The following is a 21,888-nucleotide window of genomic DNA, read 5'->3' on the forward strand; positions in this document are numbered from 1 at the left end:
TTCTTATAAATAAACTAAACCTATCAAAGGAAATTGATTAGATAAGCACTAACTTCCGATTTTGGACATAATTAATAATAAATGGGGTGACAGCACTTGTAACAACATATTTAGTAGTTATGGCGTATGTTATGTCATGGCATGGTTTAGCTTTCTGCGTTGTAACTAATATTTTTGGTTTAGTTAATACTCTAAACGGTAAGTTTTATTTCTTATTTGCATTTTGATAAGATCGAATTCGTTATTAAAGTAGCATTTTTTTTAATTTTTTTGTATTTTTTGTTACTTATTTTTTTTATAGCTACCTTCTGCCAAACGCACAGGCAATCGTGATAGAAAATAGAATTTTACAATATTCTTTTTTATTTCTCTATTTCCTTCTGACCTGTATGAGTATACCTATACACGTGCGATTTTACTAAGGTCGTACGTTATACCGTTGGACAATATTTTTTTTATTTTTTACTATAAAAAAGAATATGTGGTATGATTGCAAATGAGACAACTCTTCACAAGATACCAAATGACACAGAAATTAACAACTATAGGTAACCATACAACCTTCAACAATAGCCCATACTGCATAGTCAGCTTTAAAAGGCCCCGGAATGACAATGTAAAACAATTCAAACGAGAAAACTAACGGCCTAATTTATGTACAAAGAATGAACGAAAAACAAATATATAACACAGAAATAAACGACAACCACTGAGTTACAGGTTCCTGGCTTGGGACAGGCACATACATACGAATGTGTCGGGTTCAAACATGTTAGCTAACTGATATTAAGCTGTTGAAAGGATTTTTAGATAAATCATACTACTGAGGAAAAACATCATTTCAGATTAAAGTTATTATGATAGAGATCCATTGGTGTTAATGTCCAGTTGCCAATATGCTAATGATGTACAAGAAGATGGGGATACTGATAATATTAGGCCGTTATTGTCTCGTTTGAATTGTTTAACATTTGTCATTTCTGGGTCTCTTATAACTGACTACGTGCATTGTATGGTTTTGCTCATTGTTGAAGGCTGAACGGGGACCTACATTTACTTTCTGTGTCATCTGGTCTCTTGTGGAGAGTAGCCGTCTCATTACAAATCATATCACGTCTTCTTATTCTTATATCGAGAGTTTCTGATATAACCAAAATTTGGGGAAAATCAAAACAATACCATGACCTTTAGTCCACTTGGATTTAAACAGAAAAAGATGGATTGAGAAACACGAGCCATGCTAAACACTTTTGGCAACCCGAAATGTCCTGGCTGATAAGCAATATTTCGCAACAAATTCACGTCCTAAAGTAAAAAAAAAAAAAAAACCGCATTTGTGTCTACAAAAGTGCACATTTATCTCCTCATTACATTGTAAGCATTTTATTCATTAAAAGTAGTCTACATACTGTTTCTTTCTTTGAAGGACGATAAGGTTTTACAATTTCGAGTTTATTTTAGGGGGAAGGTTGCAAATAGGGCTTTGATATTAAGCGACACTCTTTCAGTCGTTTGGTACATGTATTTTGGTTAAACATTTTTGTTAATGCCGTTACTGTACCTCCTTGTAGTATATAGTAATATAATATTTGCACGAAATTATGTGTAAAATGTATATCAAACTATGCTCATTTATACTCAAGTGTAGAAATATAAAAAAAAAGAGGATGTGGTATGACTGCCAATGAGACAACTCTCCACAAGTGACCAAATGACACAGATATTAACAACTATAGGTCACCGTACGGCCTTCGACAATTCTTTAAACATCGAATGCAGTGTTCTCTATATCAGTAAAAGAGAGACGCGAAAGATATCAAAATGATATTCGAACTCGAAAATAAACTGACAACGCTATGGCGAAAAACGAATAAAAAAGAACAAAACACAACGTAGAAAACTACAAATAGAGAAAACGAACCCTACCAAAAGCTGGAGGTGATGTCAGGTGCTCTGTTTAGTTAATATGTGCTTTTTGTTCAATGTCTTATTTCAGTTATTCTACTTTAAGTGTTTATATCTATTCTCAGATGAACCGTTACGTGTGTATATAACCAGTCGAAATTACACGTGGTTTGAAGCCAGGAAACTCTGCACCCTATTTAAAGTTGAGTCTACACATGTGCAGATAAACGAGTTGACCGTTACCTCTCGTCTAATGTGGACACATGGGACTGCTACATTTCTACCTTGGGTAGAATATCTAGGTAATATAAAATTTCAGAAATAATTCTTCATGTCAGGATTTATGCTCATTTAATCATGGGTTAACTATGTAATGTCAAACATTGCCTTAGTCACCATTTCACAAAAAGTATTATATATACACTGAACAATGGTGTATAGATCCTAAACATATTTCTAAGCATATCTTTTGTGCGCTTTTTTTCCATATTTAGGTCTAAATATGTCTCAGAACAATGTGTGTATGATTGTGTTTAGAATCGTGCTGAGAAATATGTGTATAATTTCTAAACACTTTCATTTTTAAACACATTGAAATTATTAGAATTCAAGTCATGTTTAGATAATATGTGCTTACTGAGAAATTAAACGTAATCCTAAACACGTTTAGATCTAAACATATAACACAAGTGTTTAATTTCTAAGCACGACTTTTACAGTGTATGATATATGAAAGATGTGATAAGATTGCAAATGATATCACCTTCAACAATAACTCTACCAAATGACACCAAAATTAACAGCTATAGGTCACCGTACGGCCTTCAACAATATTTCACACGGCCTTCAACAATGAGTAAAACCACTACCGCATAGTCAGCTACGTTAAACATGGGCACTTCATGTTCTATTGGAAAAGGAACATTTGCTTGGTCAACCAAGAGAAAGAAAACGTCATATCTAAAAGAAAGTTTTGTACACACGTCATTGTAATATCCAATTAGCAACTGACAAACGAACATATACACACAATACTAATGTAAAACTAAATTGAGTATTAAAATGAAATTGGATTTATTAGAATTTTTGAATGTATTGTTTTCTAAATCTATCATATAGATATAAGAAGATGTGGTATGAGTGCTATAATGAGACAAATCTCCATCTATGTTTTTGTACTTTTTATACTAATGTATGCAATGTATATGTTTGCATTTTGTTTGATTTTCATGGAGGGCCTCAGGGAAGATTAGTTATATAGCTAACTGTGTAGCCCTCTGAAAATAAATATATTGTTGTTGTTGTTGTTGTTGTTGTAGTCGAATTTTCAAAATAAAGTAAACTGTTATAGCCCTAAATAGTACAAGTTATGAAGAAATTGTTAATATAATATAAAACTTGTAAAAAAATTTCACAAAGTAAATACATAAAGTTGCAGAAAATAACATTTTTTTTTCATTTTTTAAAAGGTTGTTTCGAACTGCAGAAAGAAAGAATAAAGGAAGCAAAAAGTGTAATAGTGAAAGAAGGAACACAGTTATCAAATTGCTTGCTGTATTGCCAAGGATTTAAATTCATTGGCTTGCAGGTAAGAGGGAGGTGGGGTAGGACCTTTATCGGGATTCCGGGATCGGGATGTTTTTAGCTCAGAATTTTGGGATTGACCCATTTAGGATCCGAGAATTCTTCTTTTTTTTCGAATTTCGGGATTTGGGATTTCAATTCATTTAAATTCGGGACCTCGGGATTTTGTGTTTTTAAGCCCCGGATTACGGGATCAGGACCCCTCCTTCCCCTCAGGTAATATATATAATTATGAAGACTGTGTTGAAAGAATCATTATCTGTTTGATACGCATATGAAATCAAATCAAAGTTTGAGTGGATTGATGACATACAATTTTCATGAAAACAGTCATAAATTAAAAGGCATTTTGAATAGTTAGCATCCACAATTTCATTATAATTAGAATAGTAATTTCAATTAAAGATGTGCAAGTTTCATCCTTTTCGAACCCCTGCAAGTAAATATATACACACGCGTGTGTGTGAGTGTAAAATATGTCGTTTAAGACTCTATTACTTTTCTGATATCTTTTTCGTCTTTTTTTCAGCAACACAAGTGCATCTGTCTAAATGATATCGAGTGGAACTCTCACTTCATTAGAAGTCCTTGTAATATATACCCGGTTAAATGCCGAGGAGATCCAGACACTTTTTGTGGAAAGCAAGGTGTTCCGAAAGATTCCGGTTTCTTTTCTGTTTATAAAACGGGTAAATACAAAAATATATTAAAAAAATTGTTATAATCATGCTACATGTAGCTAAAACTTTCAAAAAACAGCGGTCAATTTTTCATATGCAGTTGTTTATTTATTAACTACTTTTCTGCGATGATGATTCTCCGTAGGCTGTTAAATTATAGCGTCTAGTATTTCCTGGGACTGATGTAAATTAACATGATCTATTGAATGAATAAAGGTTCCAGCAGTTTCCTGCATCTTTCTGTATTGAAATTTGACAAAGATCTACCAGGTGCTATACACATAATCGTGTCTCCCTTAAGATGGTATTTGTGTCTTTCGCCATCTTGGATTGTAAAAAGCATGGAACCTAAGGGCCAGATTTTCACCAAATTAGCAAAATTTGTTGCAGGGATTGCAGATAACTTATATGAATGTTTATTTTAAAGAACTAATTTAAAAGATTATAAGTGTAGATTATTTTTTACTTTAGTTCAATGTTTTTAAATTGGCATTTTGAGGGGAAGTAGCTCTGAATAGTGCAGATTCTGAAGGAATCTACATATAATTTTCCTATTTTGTATTTTAGCTGGTAAAAACGTTCGATGACCCGGTGCCAATGAGGCATCTCTCCATCAAGTCACAATTTATAAAAGTAAACCATATAGGTCAAAGTACGATCTTCAACATGGAACCTTGACTAAGTTGACTCACACCGAACATCAAGCTATAAAGGGCCCCAAAACATTACTAGTGTAAAACCATTCAAACGGGAAAGCCAACGGTCTAATCTATACCAAAAAAGAAAGAAACGAAAAACACTTATAAAACAAATCAACAAACGACAACTACTGAACATTCCTGACTTAGGATAGGTGCAAACTATTGCAGCGGGTTTAAACGTTTTAATGATAGCAAACCTTCACCCTTATCTGTAAATATTTTTTAAAGCTATTTTCTCGTATTTTAGTTTTTAAATTCTATCCTTTAGTTTAGCTTCTAATCACATAATGCTTGTTCCTGTATAATCCATACGAAATGTGTCATTTTGTCAAATCCTGTAGCTTGAGAAAATGCGCGGTGACCTTTCACTGTTATACGGCTGTCAAAATTTTGACGGGACGTATTATGGTATACAAATGTCCGTCTGTCCGTCTGTGAGTCTGTCTGTCCGGCGTTCACATGGCACATCGTTACTTGAGAACCGCTTATCCAAATGTCATGAAATTAAACATAGTTGTTTCTTATGATGGTCAAACGATATGTATACTTTTTGGTGAAAAAAAGGATTTAAACATTTTTTGATTATTGCTTTAAACTTCACACACTTTTTAATTGTATTAATTAATTATTAAAGATCTGTATACTTTTTGGTGCTGAATAAAATTTTTATCTTAGAGTAATTGAGTAATTTTTTGTAAAAAAGGGGGGTTGGTTTTCACATGTCGCATCGTATCTTAAAAACCATTAATGACTATTGCTTAAAACTTTACACACTTCTTAGTTATATTAATCTCAAGATCTGTATATTTTTTGGCGATGATTCAAAATTTTCTTTTTTTGAGTTAATGAGTTTTTTGATAAAAAAAGTTTTGTGTTCACATGTCGCGCCGTATCTTAGAAACTTTTTATGATTATTGCAAAAAACTTCTCACACAAGACAATGGGCGTATCATGCGCTCATGGCGCAGCTGTTTATTATTATATTTTTATGCCCCACCTACGAAAGTAAAAGGGCCTAATGTTTTCTGGTCTGTGGCTCCGTTCGTCCGTCTGTGCTTCCGTTCGTCCGTCCGTCTGTGCCTCCGTTCAGGTTAAAGTTTTTGGTCAAGGTAGTTTTCGATGAAGCTGAAGTCCAATCAACTTGAAACTTAGTACACTTGTTGCTTATGATATGATCGTTTTAATTTTAAAGCCAAATTAGACTTTTGACCCCAATTTCACGGTCCACTGAACATAGAAAATGAAAGTGGGAGTTTCAGGTTAAAGTTTTTGGTCAAGGTAGTTTTTGATGAAGCTGAAGTCCAATCAACTTGAAACTTAGTACACTTGTTGCTTATGATATGATCTTTCTCATTTTAAGCCAAATTAGACTTTTGACCCTAATTTCACCGTCCACTGAACATAGAAAATGAAAGTGGGAGTTTCAGGTTAAAGTTTTTGGTCAAGGTAGTTTTTGATGAAGCTGAAGTCCAATCAACTTGAAACTTAGTAAACTTGTTGCTTATGATATGATCTTTTTAATTTTAAAGCAAAATTAGACTTTTGACCCCAATTTCACGGTCCACTAAACATAGAAAATGAAAGTTGGAGTTTCAGGTTAAAGTTTTTGGTCAAGGTAGTTTTTGATAAAATTGAAGTCCAATCAATTTGAAACTTAGTACATATGCTCCCAAAAGTATAATCTTTCTAATTTTAATGCCAAATTAGATTATTACCCAATTTCACGGTCCATGGAAAATGGTAAAGGATAGTGCGAGTGGGGCATCCGTGTACTTTGGACACATTCTTGTTGAACATATTTCAATACATACTACATTTTATCAAAGAATGAATTCGAACAAGTTCTATTAGTACAGCAGCCGATATTTGAATATATGATTTCGAAATGTAAAGTATTTTGGTATTGCTTAAGAGAAATACGAGTACTCATTAGTACAGTTTTATTGAAAAGAGAGAATGTTTTATGTCTTCTGAGTAGTCAATGATTTACACAAATGAATTCTAAATTGAGAGAATTCCTTTTCAGTAGTAGGAAATGTTATGTTATAGTGTAAGGATATATTTATTTTTAGACAATGATAGTTAACCTCATGACTGCCTATGCTTATTCAAAAAATATAAGTGTTTTAGGGTTTTTATTAAAAACAATCGAATATATCAAATGAAATTTGATGGTTTTCAATTTGTTTATTTTATGGAAAAGCAACCGTCAATGAAGCAAATGGTTTTGGAAACTGCCTGGCTATTTCTATTAGACCCAGTTCATCATATTTCTTAGCATTGAAATGTTCAACACGACTTTATCGACTTTGCCTAACTAGTAAGTTCAATGTATACAGTTTATATATATCAAATTATTCATGTTATTAGTACCCTCCACGTCAATGCAAACACCATCGGCTTCGGCTTTTTTTCTGCTCTTTGGTCGGGTTGTTGTCTCTTTGTCACATTCCCATTTTGCTTTCTCAATTTTTATCATCGGCATGTTTACTTAGAAGAAATTATATTACCCTTATACTTTTATACTTTCAACCAGTTCACCAAAAATTGTTTTAGTAGATAGTTTAATGAAAATTGAGCTTTTGATAGAATTCTATTAAATTAAATGCAAAACAAATATTTTGCAATTATTCTGTTAGAATTTGATAAATAGAGTGTCATTGTAATGAAATTAAGTGGTAGCGTAGTTTTATAACACAAGTATCAGTTCTGACTACGAACTGTAAATATACAACGTCTATTTGTATAAGATTACTTTTACTATCAGGAGATGTGTCTTTAAATCCTGGGCCAGTAAAATCTTTATGTGGACATGCGAGAAGGGAGTCAGAAAGAACCAATGATTGTAACGCTTGGTTCCAACTAACATGTATAGACCTACCCCTAAACGAATATGCATCCAAAGAACTTTATTGCTGCATATGTTAACATTAACAGTCTCAGATACAAATTTGATGAGGTAAAAGAACTACTCACAGATAATATTGTTGACTGATGATTGCCGATTCAAAATTGGACAGTACCCTTTAAGACAACCTATTTCAAATTGCAGGTTATAAATTACAAAGGCGTGACAGAAATCAGTACGGCGGTGGCTTACTTACCCTGATTAAATCAGACTTTCTATCAAACAATGTTTCGAATCTGATATACTTGAAAATATTTGCTATGAAATTTATATAAATGATGCCAAATGGCTTATTTTGGGAGCATACAAGCCTCCATCCATGAAAAATTATGACTTTATTGAAAATTTTACAAAATCACTAGATAAATGTTTTGTGTCATATGACAATATTATTATTTTTGGTGACCTAAATTTTGATATGTTGTCTGCTGAAAAATCTCAGACTCTACATGATATATGTGATATTTTCAACTTGTCCCAACTGGTTAAAGACCCAACATGTTTTAAAAAGGGTTGTAACCCATCCTTTGTAGATGTTATTATTACAAATAAAAAGAATTTGTGTTTTAAAACAATAAATAGTCCAAATGGTGTTAGTGACTGTCACAATATTATTTCAACAGTTATGAAAGGGAATTTACCTGCACAAAAAAGCAGGGATGTAACATATAGAAGTTACAAAACTTTTGATATAATTGATGAATTTACAAATGATTTACAGAAAATAAAGATTTCAGAAAATTGTACTGAGAAAGATTTAAATAGTATATATGATGATTATGAAGAAGATTTTAAAAACATATTCAATAAACATGCACCTGTAAAATCTAGGAGTCAAAGAAATAAACCACTTCCATGTATGAATAAAGAACTGAGAGGGGCCATATATAGAAAACAGATGCTCTATTCACAATATGCTAAAAACTGGAGTGACAAAAATTGGGAGGAATTTAGAAAACAAAGAAATTTGGTAACAAAGATAAAGAGAAAATCAATAAAAGTATACTTTTTAGAACGTTGCTCTGGTGGGTTAAAATCTTGCGATTTTTTGAAAACAGTCAAGCCATTTTTCTCAAAAAGGGGAACAGTGGAGAGCAAACAATTTAATTATGTGAAAATGACAAAATGGAAAATTGTTCAAATGAAGTTTTAATAATTTTTTCTCCACAGTAGCAGACAAAATTGGAGCAGATGTGGTATATGACCCCTCGAATCCCCCAAGTATAAAAGAAATTTTAATTAACAGAAAGCATGATTCTGATTTTGAATTCAAAAAAGTATCTAAAGACAATGTCGAAAAAATTTTAAATAAAATAAACATAAAGAAGGCTACAGGAGCTAATGTTATTCCAGCAAAAATAGTAAATAATTGTAAATCTTATATTGCACCACAGCTGACAACTCTTGTAAATTTGTGAATTGAAAATAACTGTTTCCCTGATAAACTTTAAGAAGCCAAAGTTACCCCCTTCATAAAAAGAGTGATCCATTATTAAAAACAAATTATAGACCAGCTAGTGTCTTACCCATATTTTCTCAAATCTTTGAAAAAATATACGAAATTCAATTGACTGATTATTTTGATAAAATATTTAATCCATTTTTGTGTGCATTTAGACGTGGACATGGATGTCACACCACACTTCTCAGAGTTTGAGAAGACTGGCGTGAAGCTCTTGATAAAAACCAGTATATTGCAGCGGTATTAATGGATCTTTCTAAGGCTTTTGACTGCCTGCCTCAAAATATTATGCTAGATAAATTATCAGCATATAGTTTTACCCCCAATGCAGTTGCTCTTTTAAAGTCCTATTTATCTAATCGAAAACAGCAAATTAATAAAAGTCAACCATGTTCTGAGTGGTTGGGCAGACATCCATAAAGGCGTACCACAGGGTTCGATACTAGGGCCATTGTTGTTTAACATATTTATAAATGATATTTTTCTTTTTGTTAAAAATTGTAGTTTACATAACTATGCAGATGACAATACTTTGTCTTTCTGTACTCCAGATTTCGATTTATTAATTTCAACTTTGGAATTGATTCAAAAATACTTATTGAGTGGTTCAGGGTGAATAAAATGCAAGCAAATCCTGACAAATTTCAAGTTTTGGCTGTTGGCAAAAAGACCTTTGAAAAGAACCCATCTATACATTTTCAAAATTCGAACCTTACATGTGAAAAAACAGTAAAATTATTAGGCATAGAAATAGACTACCAGCTAAAGTTTGATGTTCATATCAGCTCAATCTGCAGGAAGGCATCACAGCAATTAAATGTTTTAAAACGTTTAGGCTCAGTTTTGGGTAGACTTAGTAAACTTACTATATTTCATACTTTTATTCTTAGTAATTTTAATTTTTGCCCTTTGGCATGGCATTTTTGCACTGCGAAAAATTCCAGAAAACTAGAAAAGGTGCAGGAAAGAGCACTCCGTTTTGTATATGAGGATTTTACCAGTTCCTACTAGGACCTCTTACTTAAAGCTAAGGTACCCTCCTTACAGATCAGACGGATAAGAACAATGGCTCAAGAAACTTTTAAAATTATTAACAACATAGCTCCTGCGTGCTTACAAACTTTGGTGAATGTCAAAAAATCTAAATATTCTTTCAGGTATGTAAATATTCTTGAAATTTCACAGGTAAAGTCAACCCGTTACAGTAAAAAAAAGAAATCGTTCAAATTTGCTTCTGCTACTTTATAGAACAGCCTTCCAAACCATTTCAGGACTGAAAACAGTTTTTCACATTTTAAAAGTCTTGTTCGGTCCTGGAACGGTTTGGAATGTCGCTGTTCTGCTTGCAGATAATTCTTGAGCTGTTTTATTATTTATGCTGCTTTTGGTTGCTCTGGTCTAGCATGTTTTTACTCCATTCGAAAATGTTTTGTTTATTTCTATTGCATGCTATGTATTTGAGATTTCAACTTTGTATTACAGGTTGTTTTATATGTCTAAATGCACTGTTTTTATGTTATTTATATGTTTTTATATTCGGTCAAAAGCTCCTTAGAGCTTGTGTTGCTTATTTGTACTTATGCGGAATGATAATAGTTTTCCTATCTTATTCAACGTAAAAGATGGTTTTATTTTCTAGATAAAGTTAATTGTTGCTATATGTCATTTTATTTTGGAATAAGATTTGCATACACTATAATATATATTTATTGAAAGATGTCGCCTGAAGTTATGTCTAAAACATGATTGGCGTCGTTTAAATATCGTTTGAAAACAGATTTTTTTTGTCTCCGTACTTAAAAAACTTGTATATTTGTTTTGATATTCTTTGTGAGAACTCTTGTGGATGAATATTATATTAGCGAACATACCACATATCCTTAGTTTTGTTTAATTTTTATTTTTTTTTTTTTTTTTACTTTACAGAAAGCGTTTATTCCAATGACTTCTATCAACAGTCTAGTTCTCGCTTGTCGTGGATCAGTTCATTCCAGACATGCCCGGACTCATACATGTTAGCCCGTTACAGTATGTTGTCTAGTAACACACGTTTAACAGTCGACGGGACATATTGGTTATCCAATACTAGGAGGTGGATTCAAGAACAGCGTAAGTGTCCATGTTAGAGGATTCAAAACATACAAATGAATTGTCACAAAAACACCTTCTGTATATGGTTTTCATTGATTTACAGAACATCTTACATGTAGGAACCTGTTGTTTAGCGGTTGTTTGTAGATGTGGTTCGTAAGTATTTCTCGTTTCTCGTTTTTCATATAGATACGACTGATGGTTTTCCTTTATAGATGGCTATTCGGTATGAGCTAAGGCTCCTTGTTAAAGGCAGTACTTCGACCTAAACTGTATTACTTTTAAAAATGTGACTTAGATGGAGAGTTTTCTCATTTACACTTATATCTCATCTTCTTATATCTAGTGGAAGATATTAGCAAGCAAAATCGAAGGAATTGTGCAAATGATGATACAAGCATGAAAATTACCACAAAGCATCATTATTATATTCTTTGTAAGAAATAACTGCTGGCCATTAAAAAAAATATGTTTTTCAAGATGACCACGGCCATTTTCTAAAATGGCTGTTTTCTTTAGTTTGAAAATACGGATTTTTCTTGCAAACTTTTCTTTCAACTTCTTTTAGTAAAACCAATTACAAGGTTTGGTGGCTACCTTCCTTACATCACATATTTATTAAAAATGAATATTTGACATATCCAGCATTTGCGCATGCGCGAAAATGTAACAAAATTCTTTCAATGTTTTTGGATTTCTAATGATAAAATTATTATGAATTGGTTTAATAACATTTTTCAAGGTTATGATACACATGTGTTTCACACCTTTGCGCATGTGCAAACTTTTTATTGAAATCGAGAGCGATTTGTATGCACTACCAGGCAATTCTCAGGTATTCGATGGCTAAGGCGAAAATGTAGTTGATCTGGAGAAACATCAAATGTAACTGCAGATCAGCCACCTTTAGAAATGCCTAAGCAAATTCAGTGGGAATGGCCTGATTTGTAAGGAAAATATAAGTGTATCGTCATGTTTGGTGGATTGCACATTGAAATGACTTGTCATAAAACTCTGGGTGATATATTGCGTGATAGGGGATAGGACGTGTTGTCTTACTGAAGCCAATATTACAAGACCAAGAACGGCAGATTTTTTTTATGTATGTTCAAATGTACCTAGGACTAGACAGGCGCGTCAGACAACTGCATGTATTTTGCTTAAAAATTATTAATTTCAGATTATGAAAGCTAAACTCAGAATATATAATTATGTCATGACACTGTGACGTTCAATGATTTAAAAGACTGGTGTAAGGAAATAGAGTCATCTCGACCACAGTTTAATTCCTGGCGTTCAATTATAAATTAAGAACTTCTGATTTTTGTATTATGCTCATTTCATGAGTGAGATTTCGTACTTTTCAAACAGTCCATATAAAGCATGATAGCTTATTGTTTTAGGTCTTGATCGTGTGAATTATGCTTGATCGTTACCGACTCATCTCCGAGATATGACTTCCCTTCCCGAACATCACCCACAGGTGGCAATGGAATTTGAAAATGATAATTTCACTGTACGTAAGACCAGTAAATTTCTTTCTTGTAACACAATTGATCAGACACAAAAACAGAATAATGCAATTGTGAAGGGCGATATTGGTGTCATAGGATTAACCGAAAATCCCATTAAGACAAATGGATGGTAGCTGGACCAGGAGTCAGTATACTAGAAGATTAATTTGAAAGATCTAGTCGTTTGGGTCATTCTAAAACAGACAAGACAAACGACATAATGAAGACTTTACGAAAACACAAAAAAGATTTCTTTAAACAGCTTTAAAGGCTTTGCAAAGTGATGTACGGGTTTGGAAATTCATTTCTAGAAGAGTCGTCAGATTTGTAAAAAAAATCCTCCATTTAGGGAATTGTTGATTCGGAAACAGCTGGTAAGATATGTAAATAAACTCCAAGATATTGATCCAAACAATGCGAAGATCTTTTGAAGCAAATGCAAAACGAAGGAGAACCTGCTTTTTACAACCAAATAAAAAAGAACAACTTCGTATTTTTGCCGAAAAATGAAAATGGAAACGTCTTTGTCAAAAACAAAGCTAGAGAACCTTAACAGTGATTTCGATATCTTTTCGATATCTTTTCTAGACTTTTCATTTCTTGTCACAGTAGACAGTTTTACTTGGAATATTTCTTTATCCATAGAAACCAAACTGCTCTTCCGTCTTTATCTCAGGATGTCACTTGAAATAGTGGTACTAAATCGCTGCAAATGGGTTTACTTGAAACATTCTGCGATTTGCTGGTCCAAATACGGACGCATTTATCGTTGATGGGGCAGCAATGGTTAATTCCAGGTCACAAATTTGGGCAAAAATATTTGATGATTATGCTAATGATGTCATACTACCTTATATAAAATCTTGCATCGATAAGTATTCAAAAGTAGACACTGTATTTGATGTTTACTAAATGAATAATTTAAAGGCTGTAACAAGACAAAGGCAAGGTTCTTGTGCCAGATGGTGTTGGTTCTGGTAGAACACCAAAGGTATGGAGTAGATTTCTCTGTGAAGATGACAACAAAACGAAATTGTTCAAGTTTCTTGCTGACAAAACTGCTTCTTAAGAGACTAATAAAAATGTGTATGTTACTCATGGTGAAAATATTCAATAAAGATACTTGCTATCTATCCCCTTGTAATCACGAAGAAGCAGATACACGAATGTTTGTCCATGTTTGGCATGATTATGAAAAGTGTTGTAAAATGTAATTTTAGGTAGTACTGACACAGATGTAATAGTATCAAGAATTGCAGCAATCGCAAAATTAGGTAGAACAAATTGTGGATAGCTTATGGAAGGAATAACGACTTTTGATGCCGTGACATATCAAATGCGGTTGGTCCTTGTGTAGCTGCTCTTCCTTTCGTTCAGGCATTTATTTAGTGGATGTGGCACTTTGTCGAATTGTCATGAGAAAGGCAAAAGGTCAGCTTGGCTAACAATGGAAGGTTTTCCAAATGTAAAGGAGGTTTTTGTTTAGGCTTAAGTATGAAGCGAGGCACGATGTGAATTGTTTGCCAGGAAGCAGCGGCATTGTGATGCAATTCCGCCTACAAGAGGTTCTTTTCCAGAGCACATCAAAAGAGAAGTATATCAAGGAGGAGTTGTTTGGGCTCAGTCTGATTCATGTAAATGATGTATTCGACAGGTACGTGTTCCAAGTCATGAACACTGGGGTTGGATGAAAGATAAAATCAATGACAGTTGGAAACCAAAATGGACTTCTTTGACTGCCGTTGCATCCTCGTGCACCCTTTGAAATGCAGAGGCGAAAATCGAGCTGTGTTGGTAACTGTAGATGCTACCGTTCTGGCCTTCCTTGTACGGGTTGTTGTATAGGCAACTATCAGATAACTATAAAATAAGCAACCTGTCTTTCTAACCAAACTAGGCATTTAAACTTAACAAAGAGTGTTAACACTTGTTAAGTTGATGGAAATTATAAAAATATTTTCGACGTATTTCCCGCAATTTTGGAACCGGAAGTCACTATTTTTCTTCATTTATGTGTTGTTTTGTCGTACTTAGGAACTTTTTTAAACGTTTTATCATAACTTACATTGGATTATACATCCCTTGTGAAGTTGCTTGAAAGTATAAAAATTGAAACTTTTGACTTTTTTGCCGGCATTTTGAAACCGGAAGTCACCTTTAGTTTCATTATCGTATTGTCTAGTCGTAATTTAGGAACTGTCATTACTTTTTATCAAATCTAACATTGGATTTTACATATAACACACATTTTAAAGGATTAACGAATTATTGTCGATTTGTAATGACGCCATTTCCGAACTGAGTGGTGGCCATCTTGAAAAAAATGATTTTTTTTTTCTGGCCAGCAGCGGATTTTTTTTAAGTATCATTTAGTCAACCTGTATACCAAATTTCATGCTTGTATCACGATTTGCACAATTATGTCCATAATATCTCCCACTAAATGAATGAAATAAAATGCTATAGAAAAGTAAAAAAAAAAAATTGACTGGGCTATCCTATCATAGGAGATAGGAGTAACAATATTTTTTTATTTCTAATGATGTTGTTTTATTTCCTTTTATTTACAGTTATATCTAGTAATTATATATGATTTAATAAAATGTTTAATTTGCATCTTTATTTAGTGACAAACCCTGAATATTGCATCGCTGCAAGGGTTCAGCACAATGGCTATCTTGAAAGTTTTCCCATCAGATGTAATGAAAAATTCCCAGGTCTATGCATAACTCCATCATATAGTCCACATGATGGTTCCACTGGAAGAGAAATGTTAACCTCTCAAGCTCCAACTGGGGAGCCAAAGACAGAACAAAATGGAAATAATATGATATCAAAAGATCAATATGGAGTGACTACTGGTCAGAGTTCGACTAAAAGTAAGTTTTAATGTTATTCTTAGGAAGCTATTATTTGATTTTTAAGGGTGAGGGGGGATTTTTATTAGTGTATCTTTACTTTCTTTATATAAATTGTCATCCTGCCTTTTTTTCTATTTTATCTATTTATCTTCGACTTTGAGGATCATTGCAGATTTGGGTCAATTTTAAGCATTAGTGTAATCTAATGAAAACACAATTACTGTACAGTAGTTATATATGTGTCAGCTTACGCTTAAGAAAAGCATGAACAGTTATAGCAGGAAATGTTTACCTTAAGGGCAAGATACAATAACAGGGGAATTAATGACATTGTTATCCTAAACTGATATTGTTTGCGACGTAAAACTGCTGCATTTCGAGAAAATATGCATTTTCGAGTGATGAATTCACAGAATTTAATACAGACTTAAAGATTAAAATGATGCGCCCGGTAAAAATAACCATTTGTTTAATCTTTGCATGGTACCTGTTTAGCCCATTCATTAAACCATCTAGTAAGTCCCTTATCAATTAAGAAGGGAGGTTTTTATATAAAAAAGGACAAATAAAAATGAACAGTTTGAATTTTCACATAATGTTATTCGTCCGTGTACATTTACGCCAAACATTTTTCATTTTAAAATGAAAAATAAATTTTCAAATTGCTCTGCAAATCTTAAAGGTAGTTGGTTTGAAAAATGTAACAAAAACCTATAGAAATCACTTTCGAAAAACCATTTTCTCTATGAGATTTGAAATTTGTTATTTTCATGAAATTATATTTTTGATTTAACGAAGATATTGAAACAAATAACAATAACTTGCTGTTAAAAATGATTTTATTTTGTCAAAAGTTTAAAATTATTAAAACATTTGTATTTGCTTGCTTTAGAAAACAAAACATATTTCAATCTCATTCTTAAAAGCAAATATTGCAAATACTGACCGTTAGCATTTTTCAATTTAGTTTACAATATTGACAAATGGAAAATGATCTAACGTGGAGCATTTTTCAATTTGACTTACAATATTGAAAAATGAAAAATGCTCAAGCGTGGAGCATTTTTCAATTTGTCTTCAAATATTGAAAAATGAAAAATGCTCCAACGTGGAGCATTTTTCAATTTGACGTTTAATATTGAAAAATGAAAAATGCTCCAATTTTTCAATTTTCATTTTACTGTGCAATATTCAAATTTGAAAAATGTTCATTATTTAAATGTCTAATAATGGGAACGAAATGTAATTTGTTTCAATGTAGGCGTTTTAAATGTTAAAATTGTCCCTTTTTATTAAATGTTTTACTATTTCCGTTTTTTTTTTTTTTTGTCTTGTTTTCAGCGCAATATGTCTTGAAGATCTTTTTAAGGTGTGTTTGTGTGTGTGTGTGTGAACTATGTGTGGTATCAACAAATTCCGAACAAGAATGGTACACTGACAAGTACGATAATGACCACAAAGAATCATTCTTTCTTTTTATCTATATACAATGTATATAGCTGTCTTTGTAGCTACGTGTTTATATCTATCTTTCGATCTATCAATCTGTCATTCATTGTATATATCTTGCTATCTGTCTATCTATCTGACTTGTTTTTCTTTGTCTTTTCTTTCCGTAAGTCGTTTTTGTTCTGAAAATGGAATTACTAGGCGATGCGGAGTAGACGAAGTTGCATTGAACCATATCGTGGCTGAACGTGTCAAACATGTTAGAAAAGAAGAGAAAATATTAGATTATAAGATATTGTCCCTGTCAGTTTCTTTACATGCTCAAGGAGCAGGGTTCGCGATTCGAAAGGGATGGGGAGGGATGGGTGTAGATGTTAAATTATTCTGATCACTGTGCTAGTATATGTTTTCAATTTTGTATTTTTCTACATTGTACAGCGTTTCCTAATTTTGAATCTGTTTAATACAAACTTGTTTTTCCCAAGCTTATGATATTCACAATTTCATTCGCAGAATTTCAAATAAGCAATCATCGTATAAAAGAAAATATGAAATTAACTTGCATGCATGTATGTGTGGTAAATGTATATTTCGAAGAATGAAAGACTTCTTATATTTGCTTTTACCGAAAACAAAATGTAGCAAAGAATATATAATAATTATGTGAATAGTATTTCAACAAACATGAAACAGTTCCCCCGAGGTTCTGTATTATGTACATTCCATTTTCATGTCTTTAATATGATTTTACATCTTCAATATGTGAAAGCAAAACGAGTATTATAGGACAAATATGTCGACACAAATAAGGGGTCTCAGTCAGTGACAATCTTCTTTTGAAATACAAAAAGGAAAAAATAACAGATCGACACAAATGATCGAATTTCAAACCGTATGCATCATGTACATGGAACAAATACTAGTAGTTACATTTATCAAACAAAGGAATCAACGTGTGTGAAGCTAGAGTTGGTAAAGCATTAGCGATAGTTAACCCTCGCTACCATCATTTACGACAGCAGCAGTGGTTGATCCAGAACTTTTCATAAGGGGTGGCACTGACTGACCTTAAGGGGGTCCAGTCATGCTTCGGCGATTTCCTATATAATCAACCAAATTTTCCCCACAAAAGGGTGGGGGAACCAACGGAAATACATAGTGTTTCAACTTCTGCAATGATGACAGCGTATAATGCACATGGTCGACGCTTCCACAAAGCCAAAGTAAGGGACAACATCAAAAGTTCAATGTAGGATAATAAAAAAATACTTAATTTACATATATAGTTTTTTCACTGATTATTTATTCTTAACTTAATTTGTGAAATATTGATTGTAAAAAACGGACATATGTAAAATCGATTTTGGATAAACAAAACTCGCAGCAATTCCACACCCCTCCCCCTCTATCACAAACATCGAGCACGCTTGTCTCTGTACTATATGTTTAGCATTTTTTATAACTTGTTTCTTTGTTTGTATACGCCCGTCTAAAACGGGACATATTATGGTATACCGTTGTCCGTCCGTCGTCCACACTTCGGACAATTAATAAAAAACGCTTCCACCAACTTTTATGGAACTTTATCGAATTGTTTATATCTATTAACGTAATCTCCCTTTCGATTTTTATAAAATTCAAATTTTTCGTTTCCATGTTATGAATTTTTTTTCCTTAAAAAGGGGGGAGTTTTCCAGTTTTCGGAGACTAATTCTAAAATGCTTCCATCAACTTAATGAGACTTTGGTGAATTGTTTAAATCTATTGACGTATGCTCTGATTTAAAAAGGGGGAATTTTCCAGTTTTCGGACAATCACTCATAAGCACTTAAACAAAATTTTATGACAGTTTAGTGAACTGTTTAAATCTGCTGACTTAAGCTACCTTTCATTTTTTTTAAATTTCAGATTTTACGTTTTTTAGTTATGAATTTTTATATTGAAAAAAGGGGATTTTCCCTGTTTTTTTGGACAATAACTCAAACACGCTTTTACCAACTTTTATGAAACATTTACATTTTTGGAGTTATGAAGTTTTTATTCATAAAAAAATGAGGCTTTTTTCCAGTTTTTCGGATAATAAATCACTGCTTTCAGCATTTAATGATTAGACTATGGTGACTAGTTAATATATCTAATAATTAAACTAAGTACCCTTTTGATTTTTATATAATTTCTGATTTGATGTTGTACAGTTTTGGGGATTTTTTCTTCTGACAAAATGTCGGGAACGGTCAAGGAAATTTTGCATGACGAAATTGAATAAATGGTAATAGACACAAAAGAGAGTACTGACAGTATAACATGGAAAGACGGAACAAGAATTGTGGAGCTTTTAAGTATGGCACTGAATAACTGCAAAACACTGCACGGCCCAGCGGAATCTGCTCAGCGTAGAGAAAGAAATATTTCAAGGAATTGGGATCTATCTTACTATTTGTTGCTTAAACTGTAACATGCTGAAAAACAAAATTCGGAACAAAACGACCTGCAATAGCTAATTATGAGTATTGGTAGCTGCTTAACGTACAGCGGCAAATATTTTTGCACATTTATGACATCCAAATGTTATTTTAATGAAACTTAAAGAAATGAGAAAACGTATGAACCCGTAATTAATGAGAAAAATTTAACAAAATCTATGGCGCGTAGGGTATCCGAATCTGGTCTGGTGTTGAAATCCATACACAAAAGTCATTACTACGGCGTGTTGTACAGCTGTGCAATATTTTTCATGACGAGAACAGTTATTTTCATTTATTGATAATGAATTTGAAGTAAATAATACTATCTTGAATTCTTTTCTTGTTTAGCATTTGGCAGCCTCCAAATTTTACGGAGAATTGTCATTGTAAGGCCAAATTTAACATACTATCAATGAAATAACAAAACCGACTGCATGTGCGAGACCCTCATTGGTGGACAAGGTCGTATAACACCTCTATTCGTAAATAGAATAATAAGTAAAGAGAGTGTCTCATCCTATTCTGAACTTGAAATTGGTACATAAAAAAGCCGATTTTAATTGATATTTTAAAAACATATAATATTGTATGTGTATGAAAAAACTGTCAATAAAAATCCGTTAAAAAGATTTCAAAAAATATATTGGTGTCGTTTTTGGTTTGAATTTAAGCAAAATATTATCAATAGATGCAGCATTGTCACACGTTAGTTTGTTAAATTGGTTGTACATGTATTCTTTTTGTATATGAAACTGGATGTAATAGACCAAAACAAGAAAACGCCCGTTCACATGCTGTTAAAAGGGCTTGTAATTAACGGTGTCTTTTGCTATTGTTCATCATATTTGTATTTTGTTCATTGTTTTGTACTTAAATCAGGCCGTAAGTTTGAGTTTTTTTGCATTTGTCATGTAGGTGCCTTTCATAGCTTACTATGCGGTATGGGTTTTACTCTTTGTTGAAGGTCGTCTGATGTCCTATAGTCGTTTAGTCATTTGTCTTCTTATTTGTAAAAGCATGTCCCTATTGTACATTTTTTACTTCAATGTATTGAGAGATAAAAATTGAAGTATCGGCAAATGTACACTAACTGCAGACAGACAGATCAGAAAGTGTACACACGTTAAAACTCGTCGTATAGTTAGACGATCAGACAGACGAACAAAGTGTTTTCAATATAGCTCTTCTTCTAGACAAACAAGTATGCAAATATTCATACGTATACGCCGTAAAAAAAATGTTATGTAACTTATCTATTGATAAAGACATCGTTCAATATCATTCTCTTATACCGGCTGCAGTACTTCCTATGAAATATTATATTACAACTTCATTTTCGGTCGATTGATGCAATAATGGCATGAGTTAAATTGCACAAAACAGCTCTTAATATAAAACAAGAAGTACTGCTCATAATTTAAATTTGAAAGATAATTATCTTTTGAGTGTAAAAAAAAATAAAATCAAAGTACGTCGGGACCTTTTAAAGTTGATGATACGGTATCGGTTTTGTCATTGTTGACGGTTATATGGTATGATCGCCTCACTTAATTTATAGTTGGTTCACATTTTGTCATGTCAATAATGTTGTCTATCATCCTACAGTACATCAAGCAATTTAGAACTAATGTCGGACGGAGATGCACCTTTATACTTCTAGCAGATCTACATCTGACAAAGCAATCTGCTAGAATCCTTCATTTATATAAAGTATCAACGCTTTGAAAAACACCTGCATAAACTTGACAGCGAACTCGTGTACGGCGGGAATGATTACACGACGTTGTTGCGATTAAAACTTAATTTAACGTAATTTAGCGCCATACTGACAGACGTCGTAAAAAATAAAGATGTATGGCTTTTATTGAAAAAACAAGCACATGGACCCCAATTGTTTTCTTTTGCAATCAATCAAGTACTGTTTCAAGAACACTACACCAAAATTTCAGGAAAAAAACAACGATCAAATTTTTTCTGCACTTCCGAAAAGACGCAAAAGTATGGTCAATTTTTTATTTCGAATATAGCAATCTTAATCCGGAACATGATGATTTGGTTTAACCTTAAACTTGTTTCAGTATGTTGATGTCATGGATCAAGGGAATATTTTACAAAAACCCGGTTAAGTTATGACTTTTCGTTCAAAAGTATTGTTACTTTCTTTAAAAGTCATAATTTATAAAATTTCAGGGATTTTCTTCCAAATATGCAAATTTCGAACCAAATTATCTCTAAAAGTAGGTAATGAAGGTACTTTTTTCTTTGCAT

The 21,888-nt window shown here is 32.7% G+C and overlaps 1 protein-coding gene across 3 annotated transcripts in view; it reads left to right on the top strand.

Annotated features, from left to right (window-relative positions):
• Positions 1–65: 65 nt before the first annotated feature.
• The window catches only part of LOC143083243 (uncharacterized), a 47,272-nt gene continuing 25,449 nt past the window's right edge, over positions 66–21,888 (top strand). For 2 of the 3 annotated variants that reach the window (XM_076259493.1, XM_076259495.1), the window contains exons 1-7: positions 66–198; positions 2,031–2,207; positions 3,375–3,493; positions 4,019–4,178; positions 7,074–7,190; positions 11,167–11,349; positions 15,473–15,724. Coding sequence is in view for 1 of the 3 variants with exons in the window: in XM_076259492.1 (XP_076115607.1) it covers positions 120–198; positions 2,031–2,207; positions 3,375–3,493; positions 4,019–4,178; positions 7,074–7,190; positions 11,167–11,349; positions 15,473–15,724 (1,087 nt within the window). In the remaining 2 variants the exon portion in view is untranslated. The remainder of the gene's footprint in view (positions 199–2,030; positions 2,208–3,374; positions 3,494–4,018; positions 4,179–7,073; positions 7,191–11,166; positions 11,350–15,472; positions 15,725–21,888) is intronic. The other variant, XM_076259492.1, reaches the window with a different exon arrangement.

This window comes from Mytilus galloprovincialis, chromosome 7 (assembly GCF_965363235.1).
Source record: "Mytilus galloprovincialis chromosome 7, xbMytGall1.hap1.1, whole genome shotgun sequence".
In the NCBI taxonomy this organism is placed as follows: Eukaryota; Metazoa; Mollusca; class Bivalvia; order Mytilida; family Mytilidae; genus Mytilus; species Mytilus galloprovincialis.